Source organism: Neoarius graeffei, chromosome 12 (assembly GCF_027579695.1).
Source record: "Neoarius graeffei isolate fNeoGra1 chromosome 12, fNeoGra1.pri, whole genome shotgun sequence".
Classification (NCBI taxonomy): domain Eukaryota; kingdom Metazoa; phylum Chordata; class Actinopteri; order Siluriformes; family Ariidae; genus Neoarius; species Neoarius graeffei.
Genome location: NC_083580.1, coordinates 1,745,126 through 1,761,408, shown reverse-complemented (window position 1 = coordinate 1,761,408; position 16,283 = coordinate 1,745,126). Strand labels below are relative to the sequence as shown.

Below are 16,283 nucleotides of genomic sequence, written 5' to 3'. Positions count from 1 at the left end.
ATTTCTACGAGACGTGGTCTGGATCATGAGATTACAAAACCACAGCAAAGCACTTCACAACAAACAGGTTTAATCCATGGAGAGTTTATTTTTTTAGACATAAGGTTTTGATTACACGTCTGTTATTCCTCGCATTTATGCTCCTTCGAACAAATTTCTAGAATTAATTCATCTTGAGGTGTTTCAACTCCAGAGCTCCAGTGAAACTTGGGATGTTTGTAATCGCCATGGTAACTTGTGCTGCCCACTTGGTCTGCTGTAGGGTGGATTAAGGTCTAGGAAAAGGTATCAAACGAAGCCCTGTTTCCTTTCACCATTCGTAACCACGCTGATATTTATACACGTTCTCTACTTCATCTTTGACCGCATTAAAGCTCTTTCTCTCTCTGTTTATTATTAATCCATTTTGCCTTGGTCATTTGATCCACATAGATTTCGTGGTCATTCATAAGGTCTATGATCCGATTCACTTTCTTCTCATCTCTCCTGGTGTGTGAATGTGGCCAGCATCACCTTCAGGAGAACGGAATGCAGCTTTAGGCAATAAACACCATCTCATCTCATTATCTGTAGCCGCTTTATCCTGTTCTACAGGGTCGCAGGCGAGCTGGATCCTATCCCAGCTGACTACAGGCGAAAGGCGGGGTTCACCCTGGACAAGTCGCCAGGTCATCACAGGGCTGACACATAGACACAGACAACCATTCACACTCACATTCACACCTACGCTCAATTTAGAGTCACCAGTTAACCTAACCTGCATGTCTTTGGACTGTGGGGGAAACCGGAGCACCCGGAGGAAACCCACGCGGACACGGGGAGAACATGCAAACTCCGCACAGAAAGGCCCTCGCCGGCCACGGGGCTCGAACCCGGACCTTCTTGCTGTGAGGCGACAGCGCTAACCACTACACCACCGTGCCGCCCACACCATAAACAAGTGAATTTGCGTTCACGTAGAAATCATCATCATCAAAAGTCACCACCATGTGAGAGCAAATATCCTCCACTGTGTGCGGCCTAAGCGTGTTCTCGCCTGGGTCTAATGTAAACATGATGAAGATTCCGGGGGTTTCTTGCTGACTCGAACCTCTCGTCCACTACTTTGGAACGAAATTTCCGGATGTCGTTGTTGAAGACATGCTCACCTTTTTTCAAACCCTGTGTTGCTCTTCTTAGCCCTGGGGACAGCGAGTAGTCGGGTAAAAGGCGTCCGATCTTTCGTAAAGATTCTTCCTGAATTTTTGAATTGGTCTTCTTAGATGCTCGAACACTGCGCACATGTTCCGAAAGCTCTTCCAGCTTGACCTCTGTGGAGAAACAAAATTATAGTTCATTTGACTGACGTTAGAGATTTAAAAGAAACTCTTAAAAACAGGACCTAAAGAAAAAGTAATGGCACCTTTAAGATCCAGTCGTGCAGACGCTGATGTTCCTGCAGCTCCTTCTGGATCCTCTGTTCCCCCTTCTGGTATTTCGGGTAACTTCAACCCCTAAGTAAAATAAAGATTGTGTAGGACGATGCGACATCTTCCCTGATTCTGTTCCCATCATGTTTCTCTCTCTGTGCTCTTCCTGCTACGTTCGTCTCTTTGAATCAGTGGCGGCTGCTGGTTTTTAAAACAGGGGAAGCCCATTTTACGCATTCATCGTAAAACCTGTAGGCCGGATATCAAAGCATAGAAAGGTGTGCCCCATTAGCATAGTGAACTAGACAACCCCACCTAGTGGCAGAAAGTATTTTTGCTTGTACATTTCATGTTATAGTCTGGCTTGCCAGGCTAGTGCCTCATATCCTTAATCAAAAATATCAAACATCCAAAAATCACTGGCTATTCAACGAAGAGCCTTGAACATCATACCCTGATATGCAACACAGAGTCTTTAACACAACACCCAGCTGTGCAACACATCCTTGAACATCTTCTGCAACACAGTCTGGAAATTCATAACCAGGTAGGCTATGCAACACACAGAACCTTGAATATTATACCCAGGTATAACCTATAACACAGAGCCCACCATTCTCTTAACATTACTGAACAATATACACACTTCACATTCATGAACATGAACACTATTTATACACAAATTCTGCCCTCCGCTCCTTTTCCAGAAAATGGTCTGTGACCCCAGACAGCTAAGTCTTGCACATGAAGTGAGATGCTCATTGCTCGCTTCATGCCTTTTGCAAGCCCTTTTGAAATTCACCAGGTCCCCAAACCCATCTTTTGACCAAACTAAATTTCCCTGAGAGGGCTTCATCAAAAGACATGGCCAACAGTACATTTTATTAGTCACAGGAGACCCAGTCAAGCAGTTCACATTTTCATACCAAGACACCTGAAAAGACCTGTTATGACCTGCTGATTTTGAATGAGATTAAGCTTGGGCTTTGGTCTGCCTTGCTCTTTAATTCTCACTTTCTCCTCATATGGCAGAGCGTCAAAATGTTTTGACAAAAGCATGTCCACGACGTTTGCCATTATAGCAGATAGATACCAGCTGTTAGCAGCTAGCACTGCAGATCCCAATAAGGCTCAAGCTAGCCTACAACCACATTGATTGAACTACAAATGAAATAAACGAGTGAATTCACGAATGATCAAACTGATAGAATGGATGAAAGTTAACAGAGCACAACGAGTAATATTTACATTTATTTACAGAGTAATGTACAGAGGCATCAATGAGAAGAAACATTTATATGAAAAGAAATTCGGACAGCACTTTGGCACACGACTATACTTTCTCGACATCCACTAGGGACTGACTGATCATGCTTACCGTGTTCCTCGCCGACGCCGAAGTACAGCGACCGCCCTCCTCATGTCTTTCAAACACCACCTCCAATAATCCTTCATCAGCCCGGCTTCTGGCCCTCCCAATGTCTCGTTTACCCCCAGAGATACCCGGCTTCCCTGGAAGCATGGCCATAACTACCATTGAGGACACCGAGGTCATGTCCTCGGTATTTTTTTCAGAAATTTAAAATTGGTCTACGCTGAATTCGAGCAGTGATCAATGTAAAACGCAGCATCCACATACACGTCATCTGTATTTCCCCCCATTCACATTGTCTAATGTCATCTGAAATCTCTCAGCCTCTATCTCTATCGTTGCCGTGTCTAACGCAGCGTCACGCGACGCAGCCTATACTAGTGTCGGCCGGGGAAGTTGGGTTTAGGATAAAACAGGCAGGGTGTAGTCTACACTCTATCACATATGCCTACCTAACCTAACGTAGGCTAATAGTCACATCGCATTATAGAGCTTTACCCGAGTGCAAAATGAAAACGTTGCAACAAACTAAATGAAGGTTTGGACAGCCAACAGAAGAGCAGGGAAAGAGAAGGAGGGAAGGTGAGAAAATATTGTCAGTGCAGTGGCAGACCGTTCAGCGGCGTCATGCCAACTTTCCAAGGGGAAACGTTTCATTGTCATTGCCTATTACAGTTTAGTTAGCATTTCGAGAAACATTCAAAACTACGTTGTCACAGGCAGCCCTCTGCAGGCCTGAGTAAACGGGCTTGTTCGAGTAACTCTCTCTCTCTTTCTCTCATAACTCTCTCTTTCTCTCTCACTCACTCACACAGACACACACACAAATAATACACTCTCACACACTCTCTCTAATACATAGTCTTCACACAGAACTAATAGCCCTACATTCTAATGTAATTTAAGATAATGAAATGTAAATAGGGTTGCCACCTGTGTCTGACAAAAATCCTGGACATTTCGACCATCCAATCGACCTTTTTGCTTGTAAGCAACGGCGCCCTTCACACATCTAACCCAAGACAAAAATCGCCCTTCTATGCTGAAATTGTATTGCTCTAATTAGTAAAAATGACGCTTTTGCTAGTTATTTGTTTAGTTAATTGCTTTACATAATATAGCAGGTCTTCATTATTTTGGTTTATTTCCAACAGTTTTTGGTTGTGGACACCTGGGGGCAGTAGTGGGCACAGGTAAAAGGGGAATACATACTGTAGTTAAGTTCTGTTTGTTTGCTTATGTGGAATAAAAATAAATAATTTTTCATTGTATCTAAGAATACCTGAATGTAACAGTGTAAGGTGTAGTGTCCAACAGCTTACCTGATTGCTTAGAGTCTGGTGTGTGCTTTGCTAGTGCTTGCCTGTGCCTCTGCTGCTCTTGGCTAAACAAATACATAGGAGGACATGGAACTGATATAACTGGACACATACAGGAGTATGTACTACACTACACTATTTCATTTAATTCACCAAAACCTTACCTAATCTTCCATTTATATTTGGTGTTTTTCTTTGCTGCTGCTGTGAGTCCTGGCTGATTTTCAATGAATGTCTTGAACTCAGTACAGGACAACTGAAAGTTTAGCCTGACTTGAAGCTCAGCCTTCACCATTGCAACAGAGAGTCTGTTTCTTTTATCAGTCCAAGCATCCTCCATTGCCCCTTTTCCACCAAAGCAGTTCCAGGGCTGGTTCAGGGCCAGTGCTTAGTTTGGAACCGGGTTTTCTGTTTCCACTGACAAAGAACTGGCTCTGGGGCCAGAAAAACCGGTTCCAGGCTAGCACCAACTCTCTGCTGGGCCAGAGGAAAGAACCGCTTACGTCAGCGGGGGGGGGGGGGGGGGGGGGGGGGGGGGCGGAGTTGTTAAGACCAACAACAATAACAAGACCGCGAAAGATCGCCATTTTTAAGCGACGAGAAGCATCAGCTGTACAAACACGAAGTCATCCATTATTATTATTGTTGTTGCTGCTGCTGCTTCTTCCGTGTTGTTTTTGCTTTGATATTCGCGCCAAGGTTTATGCAAACGTAGCGCCGTAACTGACGTATGCAGCGACGTAAGTGACGTAATGACGTGGCTCCGCTTAGCACGGCGAGCTTGGAAAAGCAAACTGGTTCTCAGCTGGCTTGCAAGTTGAAATACACATTTTGCCCATTATGTACAAAAAACCGGGACATTCAGTGTCCCGGATTTTTTTTTTTTTTTTCCGGGACAGACCATGAAAATCCGGGACAATCAGGAAAAACCGGGACAGGTGGCAACACTAAATGTAAATAATGCCAATACTTCAGGTAGCTGAGCAATACACTCAGTTCAGTTTTGACTTTTATGTCAGACAAAACTCCACAGTTCTGATGGCACAGTCTTAGAATTGTTGAAGTAAATGTGTTATGAGCCAAACTTACATTACAGGCAATGGTGAGAACACTCTGTTTCAGAGAATGCATGCAAATGGATCTCAATTCAAGACAGCCAGATCGACTGATGCCTTTACATTACTGCTCAGAATGTCTCTACACATACAGACACCCACAAATAACACACAAACTCTGTCTCTGTCTCTCACACACACTCACACTATTATTATAAGGTGTAATACTAAAGCTTACAATTCAGCAGTTCACACCCTTTCTGTCATGTGTATGCTGCAATGTAAATAATGCCAATACTTTAGGTAACTGGTACTTTAGGTATGTACCGTATACTCAGTTCAAGAGTTCACTACCTTTCTACTTTTATGTCAGATAAAACACCACAGTTATGGTGCCACAGTTGTAGAATTGTTAAAATAAATGTGTCCACCACCAAATCCATCCTTGGTTTGTTATTTATTTATTTATTTATTTATTTAAGTTGTGCCAGGGGGGCCTTCGGTGCTGTCAGCCATGCTTGACCTCAGTATTTGAAAAATCCTGGTTACGGCCCTGCCTGGAAGTGACGAATTTGTCGATTTTAACCAATAACAACTAGCCGAAATTGGCTGTTCAGAGCCGTCTCGTAGACTGCAACGGATACCCGGCTGCCAGCCATAGAGCCCATTGAAATAAGAAAGGTTACAGCCTGGCAGCAAAGGTGATTCTCGTAGCGAACTGCAAGTTCGTCAGACGTCACTCAAATAAGTTACAGGATGACGTAGGGATAGTTATGAACGTAAATACAATCTTGGGCATATATTGTGTTATGCAAGTTATTGTTTTAATGAGAATTCAACGTCGTAGACGCCGCAGTTTGGGGAGAGAATTTTAGGGGAAGTTCGGCTCCCCTTGTTGTCTCTGAGAAATCGCCCCTGGTTTGAATTGTCCCTGCCTTCCAGTTTCTGTAAACGCTCTGAGCTTCCTGTTCTCGGTACCTGGTGTCAGGTATCAGTCCGATATGGTGCTTATTTACTTATAAAAATGCTCCAATACCAACATCGAACACCATGTGATACTGTGTGGTGCAAGCAAAGCAGACTACAATCTGTGATCTGTGAAAATATCAAGAGGAGGAACTGCAGCATGTTGCTGCACCTGGAGTAAGTGTTTGTGGCCTGTGGAGGCGCGTTACACAGGACTGCTGAGCTCTGATGGGATTCTGCAGATAAATTGTGAGAATAAATAAACAGAGATGTAAATATGGCTCACCTTCATGGGCTCCATCAGGGGCTCAGGTTCTGCCAGTGGCTTTGATGGTGATTCAGGCAGACGCAGGAGGTCTGCAATGGCTCTGTTTTTCATTTACCACATCTGTGTTCTCTTCATACAGAGCCATAATCAACGCCACGCTCTCTTTCACGGTCCCGACGACAGGAACGTCGCCCACAAACCCGACCCACACTGAGTTATTTGGATTTGTAGCAGTCATGATGGTATGCTGCCTCTCTACCGACAACCCGTGGATGAGAAAGTGTTAGTTTTAAAGCATTAAACTATTTGTCATCTGTACTTTAGACACACACACTTTTTTTTAAAATATTATGCTCTGTTAAGCTCCAGTCCTCCTGCTTTCGCTCTCTTTTTGTATTCCTTTGACCTGACATCCATCGGCAGTCCTCTGACACAAGTGTGGAGATGTTCTGGACCTGGTTCTTCAGGACTCTCTCACAATCTGGAAAACAACCTGATTTCATTATTTTGTCGTCAGTGAAACAAGGTGTTTCAAACGAAACGGTAGTTTTGAAGGAGTTTGCTGTGCTGTTATTTCAGATTACTGCAGTAATAAAGCGTCAGGTGGAGGTTCTGCTCAAGAATCCTGTCGAGATCTTTATTTCTTTAGTGTCAGGAATAAGAACACTTGGAACGATTTGAATTGCCAAAAAATTTATTAAAAAGATATAAACATTTGCATTGACATAGTTGATGTTTTATCCTGTTTAAACACTCTCTCACTCATTTTAAATACCTGACAAAACACAAACGCATCACAATCATGAAACAGTGAATGAGGTTGAGTAAATTAAAACAAAGCGCTCAGTGAATTTCCCTTTTTCTGTGCTTTCTGAAATGAACAGGTACGAGAGCATCTATAGCATCACATCCACACAAAGCCACGTCTGTCCCACTGTGAGCCGCGTTCCAATACACCGCCTGATGCACCCTCATCCACTTCCCCTTGTTGGAATCCCTGTCCTGATAGTAGAAGCTGTTCTTAAGACTAAGGTGTGTATTTTATCGATGTGTCCGGAGTGTGTAAATCTCTCCAGCTGTGTTGTTCTCAGTGCCGAGACTGAACTTGTTCCTGCTCATACACACTCCTGAGCTTACTCCTTGTGTAAGTGCACACTGGTGTGTTCTCATGTCAGAAAAGTAAAAGAAGGTGTGTGAAAAGCGGTACCAGAACGCAGGGTGGTGATTAGCAAAGTGTCACTGATAAGCAACAGATCTATAAAGCTAAAAAATCTATAACGCTCTTCTCTAAAGTACATTTGGACTTGAGGTAAAACAAACACAGCCAGGGCTAAACGTCTGAGTGCATCAGCAAGAACTGTCTTTATTTTATCAGAAATCAAACACTAATCCAACATTTCAGACACACACACACATTATCTCATCTCATTATCTGTAGCCGCTTTATCCTGTTCTACAGGGTCGCAGGCGAGCTGGAGCCTATCCCAGCTGACTACGGGTGAAAGGCGGGGTACACCCTGGACAAGTCGCCAGGTCATCACAGGGCTGACACATAGACACAGACAACCATTCACACTCACATTCACACCTACGCTCAATTTAGAGTCACCAGTTAACCTAACCTGCATGTCTTTGGACTGTGGGGGAAACCGGAGCACCCGGAGGAAACCCACGCGGACACGGGGAGAACATGCAAACTCCACACAGAAAGGCCCTCGCCGGCCACGGGGCTTGAACCCAGACCTTCTTGCTGTGAGGCAACAGTGCTAACCACTACACCACCGTGCCGCCCTCACACACACTCTATCTGAAGTGTCCACAATAATATTTCGTAAACTACGTGTAAAAGCGTTTTCCAAACCAAAAATTGATTTCTAATGTGATGCTGATTAACGCCAGTTAGACACAAAAGACCAAGCACATTCACAACACGGCTGATTTAAAAACCCACAAATCTCCATAAAAGACTGAAGGAAAAAAAAAAGACAAAATGACGACTAAATGGTGACAGAACGCCTCCTGAGCACAGCATCCACTAAACGTCCCAGTCACCACTGCTGCACTCGGCATCGTCGCGATTAACCCACTGCAAACAACGTTCATCTTAGCAACAGAAGCTACCTTAAATAAAGGAAAATTTATATATCTTATGAGATTATTATACAGGAAGTCTATTTCTAAACATTTTTACTCCTTTCAGGCTTAAAGCTGTACTGCCTTTCAGATTTTTCAAGTGTAGGTCATAAAATTAATTTTCCCGACACCCAATTATTTTTGTTTAGTGACCGAAAGCTACTGAATTCGAATCACAGACTTCCAATTTTATTCTATTTTTAATAGAACAATTATTTTTTCCTGCTTCACCTTGATGTAGTACAAGATATTACATCACGCATCACGTGGTGGGCTTTCCCCGTTCACGCAAGGCATTGTGGGATACAAATTTGAAACGGGAGAGAAAAATGGAGGACGTGAGTGTGCGAATGAAACATGAAAGAGCGACTACAGTAACGGAAAGAAAGCGAGAAGAAAAGACGTTATGTTATATACGAAGGAAAGGAAACGCAGGACCAAACTAATAAATATGGGCGCTCAGCGAGCACCTCGGTGTGATCAGCTGTTCGTTTAGCGACAGAATGATGGAACTGTCAGTGCACGCTCAAAGGGAAACCTGTAGATGGCAGTAATGCAACACTGTGGATGCCAGCTGCCGTAAAACCCAAAAGAAGAAGAAGGTAAACCTGCGCATGCGCACACGGACTTCCTCTGTCTGCTTGACTGCGCCAAGCGAGCGATTTCATGCACATTATTTGCTTTAATCCCCTCAAATTAAATAACTTCCCAGCCACAGAATGGCCTGATATTTCTGTAATATCTCGCAAAATGACCACATTTCAGAGGGAAATAAATTTCACCGATTTTATGAAATTGAAAGGCCATCGAGCTTTAAAATTGCCTCATTCTGTTGGCAGCTCATTTGTTTATTTTTAGAAACAAACTCTTGAAACAAGCAAAATTACTTCGCAAGAAAATATTTTAAAAAATTCAAGCTTCAAAGGAGTATAAACATCTGGAAATGGGTTTAATAAACTTTAGTTTACTGTAAATACTATAGACTATACTACTGTAAATACTATAGACTATACTACTGTAAATACTATAGACTATACTACTGTAAATACTATAGACTATACTACTGTAAATACTATAGACTATACTGTATTCACTAGATAACCAAACGACAACGACAACAACCAAAACGAACAGCTGCACAAGAGGAGACGAAAGGAGCAATCAGGAGCTTGAATGGAACGACGGTTCATCACCCAGTGGGTGGATGAGATGAAAAGGTGACCTGAGGTAACCCATGGCAACATTTTCAGCTCTCAGTAGGCCCCATACTTTTCTGCTATAACGTCCTATCCAGAAGGTCGAACTTGGCTACATTCTCACGTGTTTGTTTTTGGAAGCAAATATGAGGAGTAACATTACAACGACGTGCAACTCAGCGACAGTCAGTTTATCCGTATTTTCCCGTCGTGTGTTTGTACCGTCAGCTGTGCAGAAGACAGAAGCTGGTCACGTTCTCGCTTTTAGAAAACACTCTTTCTATTTATCTTGTCCTTACGATGTCTTGAAAGATCATTTTGGCGGTGGATATAAATTTTCTGACGCCCTCTACCTGAGCGTATTATACTTCTCATACACTCACTGGCCACTTTATTAGGAACACCCCTACATCCACATGCAGCTGTTTCCTGCAGTTCTGTAATCAGCCGATCCCTTGCCAGCAGCACGATGCGTCAAATCCCACAGATACAAACCAGGAGCTTCAGTTAATGTTCACGATGTGCAAACATCAGAACGGGAAAATTGTGATCTCACAGTGAAGTGTGACTTTCTTTCTGTCACTGTGGTATGGGTGTTGGTTTGAGCCAGATGGGCTGGTTTGAGTATTTCAGAAGCTGCTGATCTCCTCCTGGGGTTTTCACACACAACAGTCTCTAGAGTTTACACAGAATGGTGCAGAAAACAAAAAACACTGAGTGAGTGAGCGACAGTTCTGCGGGTGGAAACAAACGCCTTGTTGATAAGAGAGGGTCAGAGGGAAATGGACAGATTCGAGGTGGTTTGAGCTTTTTTGCCAGGAAGGATATAGTAACTCATATAATCACTCTTTACAACCGTGGTGAGCAGAAAAGCATCTCAGCATGCAACAGCAGACAGAAGAACACACTGGGTTCCACTCCTGCAGCCAAGAACAGGGAGCTTAGAACCAACAACACGTTCCTATTAAAGTGGCCGGTGAGTGTGTTGTATCTGTAGTAACGCTGGGATGTTAATCTGAACCAGTGGATCAGTTGATGTAACAGAAGTTCCAACAGTTCTTCTGGACACGTTGACTCACACTCGCGTCTTCATTTTGCAGCAAAATTTTGCATCGGTATCCTTCATTATGTTTTCTTTTTTAATCTGAAAAGTGCTCTGTTATGGAATATGCTGCTCAGACATTTACAAACTTTATTTTCTTTCCTGTAACATTTAATTTTGTGCTGGAGAAAAAAAAAACATGTTTGGAACTAAAATGTTTTTGTATTGTTTTGACTCGATAATGTAGAAGTCATCAAATAGAAACCGATAACAAAGTTTGTATGAAAAAAACCAAACAGGGGGCCGAAGACTTTTTCACAGTGCTGTATTTGTATCCAGCCTGATGTGTGTGCTGAAGGTCTCCTGCTGCTTTTGAAAAGTGTTTCTGAGGCTCTTTATGCCCAGACATTAACACGGTGTTTAGTGTTGTGCTCTAACGCTCGACTCACACCCCTTACTGTCTGTTAATCCGCACGTTGCTGTGCTCATATAAAGCTGCATTAATGTTTAATAACTGATGGAATGAAAGCAGTTTCTGATGCGTGCGGACTTTCAGACCTGACGTGCGTGAAGCGTAAGGCCACTCTGCAGGACAGAAAGCTCAGACAAACTCAGTGTTGGATGTTTACAGAGGACAAAAAAAGACAAACTTCTCAGCTGGGTCTTGCTTTTTTTTTTAAGAACACCTCACATCCGAGCGCGAGCGATGTTTTTGTGTTTGTTTGAATGACGTCCAGCTAACTCCGCCCCTCGTGCTACATTGAACCAATCAGAACTTTACGCACACGTTACAGAAGCAACGATTCTTCCTCATCTACATTCACGAGAGCGTACTGTTTTCAAAGGACTGAAAATAAACAGGAAAGAACAAACTAAGCATGTGTTTGAGCGACTGATTCTGACCTGCACTCTCTACGCCACTCTGCATCTCAGTTGATCTTCAGGTCACTGATTCCTCACTTAAAGCAGAATCTGACTCTGTGTTTATAAAAACGTTCTGCGCTGGCTGCTCCTGCTGCTCTCTCACTACACCGGAGTTGATGAGCTTCCGTTCCTTCAAAATAAAATGTTGTGTGTTTTTTTTTTTATTTCACAATTTAAAGCTCTAACTCGATAAACTCGCTGCGCTGGTGACAGTGTTGTTGTTCTGTCCGTCCTCGAGAGCTCGGGTCTCCTCTTTCAGGTTCATGTTGCTCGGGTCCGTGTCTGCTTTGGTGGTCTTCAACCTTTATAAAATTAAAAGAGCAATCAAGCAGTGACAGTGCAATAATAAAGGCACCCACTCAGAATAGGTAATGAAGTATAAATGTGAATACACTATGAAAGAAAGTCACAATCTCCTCTTTTCCTTCATTCATTCATCTGGCAAGTTAATATTTCGAATATCTAACTCTGAAGACAGATTTTTGTGTGTGACTATTATGAAATGTAATGAGGAGTTGCTGGAAATGGGCCTCTATACACCTATGGAGATATTGCACCAAAAACCAGACATTTGCAGCTAGAATAGTCATTTACCACATTAGCAATGTATAGAGTGGATTTCTGATTAGTTTAAAGTGATCTGGATTGAAAAGAACAGTGCTTTTCTTTCAAAAATAAGGACATTTCAAAGTGACCCCAAACTTTTGAACGGTAGTGTACAAAACTTTGAATCTTTCTGCCAAACTTTCTATAAAAGTGTGTCTAATTGAGACTCAAAGTGCGCATCAGGACCAGGATCCCAAAACAAAACAAAACAAATAAAGTCATGCTTGGACAGTTTTCAACCAGTGGGCCTCAGAGCGCCATCTAGTGGGCTGTGGAGACCGAGGTACTGCCAAATGGTTAGATTTAAATTTTAGCCTTTTTTGGTATTTTACAAAGCCTGTTATTAGCTCATCCAGCTTATGCGATCACGTGTCGTCCATCTATCTGTTGTCTGTCCACAATTTACAAAAATCGCTACTACAGGAGTGATCGGATTTCAATCAAAAGTGGCTGTGCATAAAAATTGTCAAGATGGTAGCGCCACCTGTCATATTTATGATTTTATGGGTGTCTTGTCCGGTATTGAGGCTATGTTTAATTATGTGAATTCTTGAGCAGGTTTAGATATTTAAAAAAAAAAAAAAGCCTCGATGAGGCTGTAGCTCATACCGGCCAAGACGCCCATAAAATTGTAAATAAATAAACAACCAGACACAAGAAGAGTTTCTTCCCTCAGGCTGTCTCTGTGATGAACTGCTAAAATACAGATTCACATATCAGTAATATCACTTGCAAAATATCTGCACAGGGCGGCACGGTGGTGTAGTGGTTAGCGCTGTTGCCTCACAGCAAGAAGGTCCTGGGTTCGAGCCCCGTGGCCGGCGAGGGCCTTTCTGTGTGGAGTTTGCATGTTCTCCCCGTGTCCGCGTGGGTTTCCTCCGGGTGCTCCGGTTTCCCCCACAGTCCAAAGACATGCAGGTTAGGTTAACTGGTGACTCTAAATTGAGCGTAGGTGTGAATGTGAGTGTGAATGGTTGTCTGTGTCTATGTGTCAGCCCTGTGATGACCTGGCGACTTGTCCAGGGTGAACCCCGCCTTTCGCCCGTAGTCAGCTGGGATAGGATCCAGCTCGCCTGCGACCCTGTAGAAGGATAAAGCGGCTACAGATAATGAGATGAGATGAGATGAAAATATCTGCACACTCATACTGTCATTCTGTGCTCACTGTTACTTATATTTATACTTATTTAAATTTACTATTCATCTTTGCACTATGCACCATATTGCACCAAAAGGGAAATCCTTTCTGTGATGAACAGCTAAAATCCAGACTCATATATCAGTAATATCACTTGTAAAATATCTGAACACTTTACCGTCATTCTGTGCTCACTGTATACTTTATATTTATTTAACTATTCCATACTTGACTTACCTGGATTACTTTGCACTATGCACCTATTTTTGTTGTTGTTTGCTTGTTTGTTTGTTTTTGTGTATACGCTTTTTTATCTGTTTTGTACTATGAGAGCTGAGTGAACCGGAGTCAAATTCCTCATGTGTGTCCACATACCTGGCAATTAAAGTATTTCTGACTTCTGATATGACAGGTGGCGCCATCTTGACAACTTTTACACACACACACACCTGGGGACCACTGTATGTGAGTTTGATCAAAATCAGATCAATCCTGTTGGAGGAGTAGCTTTGAGAATTTTTGTAAATTGTGGACAGGCGACGCGCGATTGCATAAGCTCACCCGGCCTGGCCTGCAGCCAGATAAGTTAAAAGCCCAGCTAATTAAAATGCATAATTTCAACAAACAGTTACTTTTGAATATTACCAGGCCAATCACGACACATCGTCAGGAAGAGACGAACGCGTACTGCCGCTGGGAGCTAGCTAACATCTCTTCAGATGCAGTGACACAAAATGAATCAGTTTTTGAAAGTAAAAGTGCTGTAGGACACAAACCTGTACCAGTAAAATCTCGAAGCCTGTGGTGAGTAAATATGACCCTGAATACGTTAAATGTGGAATCACAAAAGCAGGCAGTGATGGTGAGCCGAAAGCATAGTGCGTTTGTGAATGTGGTGAAATTTTGTCAAATGAAGATTTGACAAAAAACACCGAAGACAACACTGTGCTCGAGTCTGGGCTTTACACATCATTTCAATAAACACTTTGTAATGTCTGAAAGTTCTGGCTAATCCTCACTTCTCTCTGTTGAAGATGATGAAGTCTCGCCGTACGCAGTCGAGACGCTGCTGGAGCTGACCGTTCTGCACAAACACAACAACAAGCATACTGTTAATGCTGTAGTTCATGCTGGAGCTGGTTGTTATGAGCTCATCAAAACGATTACAGAAAATGTAAAAAGTACACGGACGCCGAGGGCGTTTCACAGACGCCGCTATCCTGAGCGACTTACAGAAGTGCTTTTAGGTTCTATCAATAAATACCTCCTCATACTGGTTCACCAGATCACGGAGTAAGAGTACTCAGAGTCTAAAACTGTATTAGGAGGTTAGTACGGTCTGAAAACCACAAGAGCATGGATTAAAAAAAAACTATTTATACGTACTTAAAAAAAAGTTATATATTCCACACCCATACTGTTATCACACAGAGAAACATTTATTACATTTATTCCCCTGCCATTACTTTTTATTATCTTCTTATTTATTGAATGTACACTCCCTGGCCACTTTATTAGGAACACCCCTACATCCCCCTGCTGTTTCCTGCAGGTCTGTAATCAGCCGATCCCTCGGCAGCAGCAGCACGATGCGTCAAATCACTCAGATACAAATCAGGAGCTTCAGTTAATGTTCACAATGTTCAAACATCAGAACGGGGAAACATTGTGATCTCACAGTGAAGTGTGACTTTCTTTCTCTCACTGTGGTATGGGTGTTGGTTTGATCCAGATGGACTGGTTTGAGTATTTCAGAAGCTGCTGATCTCCTTCCTGGGGTTTTCACACACAACAGTCTCTAGAGTTTACACAGAATGGTGCAGAAAACAAAAAACACTGAGTGAGTGAGCGACAGTTCTGTGGGTGGAAACAAACGCCTTGTTGATGAGAGAGGGTCAGAGGGAAATGGACAGATTGGCTTGAGATTTTTTGCCAGGAAGGATATAGTAACTCATATAATCACTCTTTACAACCGTGGTGAGCAGAAAAGCATCTCAGCATGCAACAGCAGACAGAAGAACACACTGGGTTCCACTCCTGCAGCCAAGAACAGGGAGCTTAGAACCAACAACAGGTTCTTATTAAAGTGGCCGGGGAGTGTATAGTGTGTCCATAATGCTTTATTTTTTAATTTACTTATTCTACAAAATACAGTATTTAGAAATATTTATAAGCCCAGACTTTCTGACCTACACAGCACGGGCCATCAGTCTCACAAAGGATGAACTGAATCAGTTATGGAATGATTTTTCCAGTGTGTTATCTCTAATTTAATAAAGCTAATTAAGGAAGAAAAACAAATGCAAATGGTGAAAGAGAGAGAGAGAGAGAGAGAGAGAGAGAGAGTTAGGGAAGAGGAGGATAAGAAATGGCCCAGTGATTTGGCTCAGACAGGAAGAGCCCAGTTTCCGCTCGGCGTGTTATCTGTGATTTAATTGAGCTGATGCCCTTTACATTACTGTCTGGACGGCAGCTGGGGCTCTGAGGAGAGGACGGGGGACTGAGGGGCAGGAGACGAAGGAGAGGAGCAGAGTGCAGAGGAACGAATAAAGAAAAGAGAAGAAGAGTGACAGAGTGAACATGAGTGAGAGAGAGATTTCAGGAAAGCAAGTGAGACAGGAAGAGAGAAAGAAGGTGTGAAGTTTCATTTACAAAATATTTTCAAAATTAAAAAATGATACTGATATTCAAGGCAGTGGAACTGAGTAGAACTGATTATTTTCCTTTAAACAGCATGTCCCCAAGTGTTTTATAAATATTTAAAATGAGATGCCAGAACACGAACAAGATTATTTCAAGTTTAAAATGAGTAAAATCTTTGCTAATTGTATGATTGGTTTCTTGTAATCATCATA

At 42.6% G+C, this 16,283-nt stretch overlaps 1 protein-coding gene across 1 annotated transcript in view; it reads right to left on the bottom strand.

Moving 5' to 3' along the window:
* Positions 1-11,865: 11,865 nt before the first annotated feature.
* The window catches only part of stk32a (serine/threonine kinase 32A), a 48,307-nt gene continuing 43,889 nt past the window's right edge, over positions 11,866-16,283 (bottom strand). The window contains exons 11-12 of the mRNA XM_060934951.1: positions 14,448-14,512; positions 11,866-11,986 (exon numbers count right to left, since the gene is read on the bottom strand). Of these exons, the coding sequence (XP_060790934.1) occupies positions 11,866-11,986; positions 14,448-14,512 (186 nt within the window). The remainder of the gene's footprint in view (positions 11,987-14,447; positions 14,513-16,283) is intronic.